Source organism: Eurosta solidaginis, chromosome 2 (assembly GCF_040869045.1).
Source record: "Eurosta solidaginis isolate ZX-2024a chromosome 2, ASM4086904v1, whole genome shotgun sequence".
NCBI lineage: Eukaryota > Metazoa > Arthropoda > Insecta > Diptera > Tephritidae > Eurosta > Eurosta solidaginis.
The window spans coordinates 194,363,110-194,369,596 of record NC_090320.1 but is presented as its reverse complement, the minus strand read 5'-3'; the positions used below and the strand labels follow the sequence as shown (position 1 = coordinate 194,369,596).

Sequence of the window (6,487 nt, the reverse complement as noted above, 5' to 3'; positions counted from 1 at the left end):
ACCCAATCACCTTTAGCGTTTTTCGCCACCCACAAATAAGGCAACGGGAACGCCAAAGTGACGCAAAATTAATCAAAAACTTACGTTTTGGCATGGCATGTCAGTCCATTATTTATGATGTCCTTAAATTTTACATATTTTTGCTGAATTCAATTTAATTTGTTTGATTTTTAAAAATGCTACTCTTTTCTATCTAAAAGAATTGTTATTATTATAATTAAAAAAAGTAAAAATGTGAACTTTTTTGCGCTCATTGTAGCAGTGAGTATTTGCAAAGTGAAGCCAGCGTAAAAGTCTCATGTGATTGGGGCTTAACGCAGTCTTGCGATTCAGAACAAACTTTCCATTGTAGCGCAAAGTGCGGATTCCATTAAACTTAGGTATATGCATACATGTTCAAACGCATTGTAATATATTTCTAATAATAAGGAAGTCTCGATTTTGTGACATGCGTTGCATAGTAAAGACCATAGATTAGCAAAAATGTTGGTAGTTAATAAAAACGACGAATGAAATCAAACCACGTATGCGGAAGAACGTCAAAAGAAACAGCCATTAGTTATCAATGAAACGAATTTTATTCATAAATTGTATGAGTAATCAAAGTCTTATATACCTAAGTATGTATGTATGTAGGACGATTTAATTCTTAAATCAAAATAATAACAAAGCAGTTAAACTTATTTTCGCTTGTAGGTACATTTTCGTTTCTTGGCTGAAATATTTATGCAATATGTAACATAATTATAAAAATTAATTATGTTTACGTCACTACACATAACTCTACATTACATTTGAGTTTGTGTTTGCGTTTTCTTATACTAATATTAAGATGCATTAAGGCAGCTTGCACTAACACCAACTAGTTTTACACTTCTTTACAACTAGTGTGAATGCTAAAACCTCCTCATGGTCAGATAACCACGTTTTTTCAGAGATACAATATGTATACCCAAACTAGTTTAAAACAGACCAAAAATAACTCAGCTCAATCACACAAGTTTAGTGTTTGTCGGGTTGTTTCGAAGACTATTAAAATATTCTAATTGTAAATAAGTTTATTTTATAACCATTTTGGCTTTTTAATTCAGAGATGGTATGTTTTTTAACAAATAGTACAGAGCATTGTTTTTTAATGTCATCACAGTCAATAATTGTGCATCGCAAAATAATAATAAAAATACATATATGTATAATAAAATATTAGATTTTAGCGTAAGAATTTTAAAAATGAAATTTCTCGTAAAGTACATACATAAATGAGGCTATCAGCACAAAATTGGTGTTTCACCACCCAATATTTCGTTACGGTTCTGATGAAAGGCGAATTAATTCCATTAGTCTTTTTTTTTAGTATGGCATCAGAACCGTTTTGCGCTTATATGTATGTACATATATTTTTTGAAACTAACAAAAAAAAAATTATTTATCATTCTTATACATTTTTGTGTTGGAAAAGAGCCGAGCTTAGAAATTTTATTAAATATCTAAATATCCCATATTGGCTTGAAATATTTATATAAAAATTAAATATATGCATAGGGAATACAAATCATAGATAGCTGGAAAAATTCTCCTTTCAGTTCCTATGGTGACATTATGCATCGATTATTTAGAACCATAAAATCACCAATTTCGGTAAGCACACACGGAGAGCAGTCTCAGGAAGTTACCGGCGCTGCTCAACGTTGTAACTGAATAGGAAGACATCGCGTATAGTCTGAAGGTTCAACAAGCTCTAAATTATAGTTAGGTTATACATCTGACAGACTGCAGATTTTCAGTCTACGATAATTGGCATTATTGCGATATTGAAAAGTTCTATTAATCTTCAAGCTGTCGCGCGACTTATTTTGGAATATGACATACATCTGCGGCTTTCCGACATAACCAAAAAGGTCACAATTTTTTCCGAAGTTGAGCTATTGAGCACCTCGGTTTTAAAAAATATCAATTTACGCTGTCATATCCAAAACTATGTAATAATAAGCGACCCCGCTTGGAAAAATTGTCTTCTAATTGAAAAACTTGTTTCTAAATTTAGATCTTGCTTTGCCCGGGGCGTGAACCAGGATCTTCGGTGTGGTAGACGGAGCACGCTACCATCACACTACGGCTGCCGCCCGAGAAGACTTAAGGCGCCCAATATGTAAATATTGCAGTAGATGTATGAGAACGGGTGATTGTGTTCAGACTGATTCATCTAGTGGATTTTGTTTTGTGTGTTTTTGTATTTTTAAGTTTGTCGCTTCTTTTTCTGTTTGAGGGTAAATCAGTTTATTCGGCAAGTAAGTATTTAACTCCACACTTGTTATAGAAATCTGATGAATTGAGGCTTTAGGTAACACTAAACGCAAATTTTAGATCGGTAAATTAAATAGCTATTGAATTAAATAGTTATATACTGTTATTCAAGCACCATATAATTTGGTTTTAGTTGTTTTTCAGATCACCAACAATTGAGTTGTGAATTATTATGTTGAACTGAACTTGTTTGTTGTGGTAATTGAATTTCGAGAATTGTTAATATTTTTCTGATAATTTTGTTCGGTGTGTTAATGTAACAAAAGATATAACGTATTTGTAATATCATCACTTCTTACTCTTGAGTTTATCTCAGATAAAGCGACCTATCAGCAGTTAGCTACATAAGATATGTCTGCACCGCAAACTCTTTGTGTGAATATAGGTAATTTCCAACCTCTTGCTCAAGCTCGCCACTTTTTATGAACAAGTGACATTGGTCGCTCACTAGTTTTAGGTGTGTTCGTAGATTGAATGTGAAGGAACCTAGTTCCTACCTCCTTCTTCTACGAGACATCGATGCTTCCACCACCACCGTATTTACGGGGCCATGCCACCATATAAATACTAAATATATATCCACCGATTCGTCGGCTGCCACTCGCCGGTCATCGATTTCACCAACCACCGGTTGCCTGGAAATCGATCAAACCGATTCGTCGTCTGCGCATCGCCGATTCACTCATTTTATCCACCGACCCACCGATTCGTCAGCTGCGACTCGCCTGACATCGATTTCACCAACCACCGGCTGCGTGGAAATCGATCAACCGCTTCAACATATGTGCATCGATTATTCTTTAGTCCTACTCACTTACCGGTTGCTTAGGAATCGATTCACCGATTCGTCAACGCCGCCATCAACTACATGTCCAACCATCGTAACTCCACTCTACTGATCGAGAGACATTGGTCCGCTGCAAGTTCCCTCACCTTCGACCGATACTCCGTTCACCAAAATGCGAAAACCGTTTCCCAATTACACCAGCCAATCGTAAGGTGCCCGTGAACCGATACATTGTCAACCCATTCCTCCGCCTGTCTATCGAATACACCCACAACCAGACGCTGTCCATTGTTTCTACAACTGTCACCCTTTCATTAATCAGCGTTGCTTACAGTTTCCCTCCAATATTACAAATAACACCAACAAAGTAACAAAGTAACGTGGATTCATTTAGAAAGGAAACAGGTGCCTTCTCGACTTTGGACAACCACAGGGTTTGACGAAACCCATCTTACAGGCCTATTTTGTTCGGTTTGAGAAGCTGGATCTTAACCTCTAATTGCGAAATTACCAAGATTTAAAAAGTAAATGTTTTTTTAATTTTTCGTGAAAAAACAATTGACAGTATTTGTGTGGAATTTTAACTTGATCCTTGTTGGTGGAATATAAAGAGAAAGCGGCAAATGAACTAAGTAATATTTGAATTAATGAGAAGTAATAAAAGAAAAGTCAGAAAGTTTTCTCTACATAATTCTTTGGTATTGTCAATAACTCAGAAAAACTTAGAATCCATCCTTTGGCCTTAACTTTTGTTATTGCCGTATTCACCGACTAAGATGGACTGTCAATGATCTACTGAGATCTTGCATTTGTTTTATAGGAATAAGAACATTAAGTAGTGAATGATAACGAAATAGTGTAAAAGGAGAAAAAGCTAGTGTAAATAAGAATATTATTTGGTTATGGAAAAGTTAAGTGCGATATTTAAGAATTTTTCGTTATGTTCCAAATAAAAAAGTGTTATGCAAAAAAATTAAGGTCTACCTTTCCCACAAGCTAACGAAACTTTACTTGAGCCATACACACTGATTTCAGTAGCTTTAAGTAAACTTACGTTGACATAACTTGTTGCAATTAGCCCCTTAGAATCACAAAGGTTGTATATACGCATATACAAAAAATATATCTAACAAAAAACTTAAGCATAATTAACTTAATTATTTACAACTAATACAATAATTAACTTAATATCTATATTAAATCGATGGAAATATTTCTCACGCAATTACTTTCTCCGCTTTCATTCGTAAATCAACATACTTAGGTAAAGGTACAATAGTTGTCGCCTCCGCAGTGTTAGAATTTGATAAAGAATCCGTGATTGGCGCTGGCGTGACATAAATATCTGAACTCGTCTTCGCTAGCTCACTATCATTACCAACTTCTTCTGGTATATAAACTGGACGTATATTCGAAATTATCATAGAAGGTTCTTGATTCACATTCGCGGGTGTGGTAATGGGCGAATTCGTATGGAAGTTTGGAATTAGATTTAGACTTACACTCGGTAGTGCTGTGGATGAAGACATCGGCGTTGGTATTGTAGGTAATGGCGTTGACGTCAAAGTTAGTGGCTTCCTTGTAATTTGTCTTATTATAGTCGGTGGTGTTGGCATGAATTTTGGCAATGCTACGTAGACCGCGTGTAGCGAACTATGCGGCCGTATATGAACATTAATACGTTGGCTAGCGCTACCTATCGTATTGGTATTTAAATGAAGATTAGCGCTACGTTGTTGTAGGTTTGCTTCCGATTGCTGTTGCTCGTGTAATTGCTGCTGTTGTAGTTGTTGCTGCTGCAACTGTTCGCTCAACTTTTGTATGCTTGCATTAATTGTTTGCTTTTGTTTATAATTCTCAACACGTCTAATATTCCTTACGAGGCGATTATACACCAAAGACTTAACATCGATGGCCCATAAAAAGTCCAAATGATTGAACTTCTCCATGGGCACTAAATATTTGTCAATTACATTGGGCAATTCGCGTGCTAAACGATCAACACCCGTTGTTGATACGAGCATATCGTTCATTGAATAGTAAAGTGCCACCGGTACCTTCACCTTCGATAAATCATACTCGGGCGGCGTCATGCGGTTATATTCCAGTTGATTACGTAAATATCCGCGATCAAATTTACGAAAATGTCCAGACTTCATGAGTTGGCCAAAATGTTCGAGTTGTTTGATGGAAGCACCTGATGGTGTGTGACTGAGCATGACGGGTAACATCGTCTGTTGAGGGGAATAAAAAAGACCAGCAATTTAGTAGGTATATTTTGATTGATTTATATCTATTTATACAATGGGGGCTAGTGAGGGTTTAGTAAAAAAACACTTTACTTTCCCCGTCCTTAAGAAGATATTAAGTCCTGAACTAAGATTCGATATCTTATGTGGAAATGTTTACAAAGAAAAGAATATATTTGTAAATCTAGTTTTATGTTCAGCTACTTAGCAGGCGGTACCGGTCCCAATCTAGCAGAAATCGTTCAGCTCACCTTATTTTAGAATACAACTTGTCTTACGTTCCTACATATCCCGGAGCCAGTGTGGTTATTGAAAGGTAAGGACCACTTTTAATGTGAATATATTTCATCTCTAAAAATGTAAATTGAAATTGCAATATCCCGTTGTCATCGCCGAATGGAAAAAATCGATTGCGTCAATCAAATAAACCATTCCCAAAGAGTAGAAGCGAGAATAAAAGAATATACATATATACTTCGCGTTAACAACATCTTCAATATTAGCAGTAATTTTAATTAACACGAACGATAACATAAGCTTATTAAAAAAGCGAATGCTTACTCCCGCCAGCAAGTGCTACTTTGAGCTGTCTGGACACTTGAGAAGTAGATTACTCTAGTGGCGAACGAAAACCAAGCATCTATGTGAAGTTTCATCTTGATGCTGAAAGGGGCGAACCTAGTTTTTTCTAAAATATTTTAGATACAGATGGGTATAAAATTCTCTCCAGGCGAAATAGTAACCCCATATTATATTTTAGAAGTTATACTTCTTAAGGCGCGTAATGAAAAATTAATGAGAGTGAAATTTTATAAAATGTGACACAAAAGTCACAGGTTGAAAGCAGTGTGTATGTTCCCTGAGAATTGTACGAGCAAACTTGCTTTGAGTGGGATGTATGTATATGAATATTTGTATGTATTCCAAAAAAAGCTACCAACAAAATAGAAATAGAGCCCCTATTTTTGTTTTGTTTGTATGTATGTATGTATGTTTATGCATTAAGGAAAATTAATCTGTCTTATATATGTACATATATATTTCTTCTGTACGTATATTTGTCACTGAACGACTGGACCGTTTTTGATAAAAGGAGGGTTGATGATGCTTTAGATGAACAAATTTGGCCCGGAAGTGGGCCAAGGCC

At 35.6% G+C, this 6,487-nt stretch overlaps 1 protein-coding gene across 9 annotated transcripts in view; it reads right to left on the bottom strand.

The window, feature by feature from the left end:
* Window positions 1-570: 570 nt before the first annotated feature.
* The window catches only part of LOC137240449 (lipase 3-like), a 103,477-nt gene continuing 97,560 nt past the window's right edge, over window positions 571-6,487 (bottom strand). For all 9 annotated transcript variants that reach the window (XM_067766729.1, XM_067766734.1, XM_067766728.1 and 6 more), the window contains one exon: window positions 571-5,325. In XM_067766729.1, coding sequence (XP_067622830.1) covers window positions 4,309-5,325 — 1,017 coding nt within the window. In that variant the 3' untranslated portion in view covers window positions 571-4,308. The remainder of the gene's footprint in view (window positions 5,326-6,487) is intronic.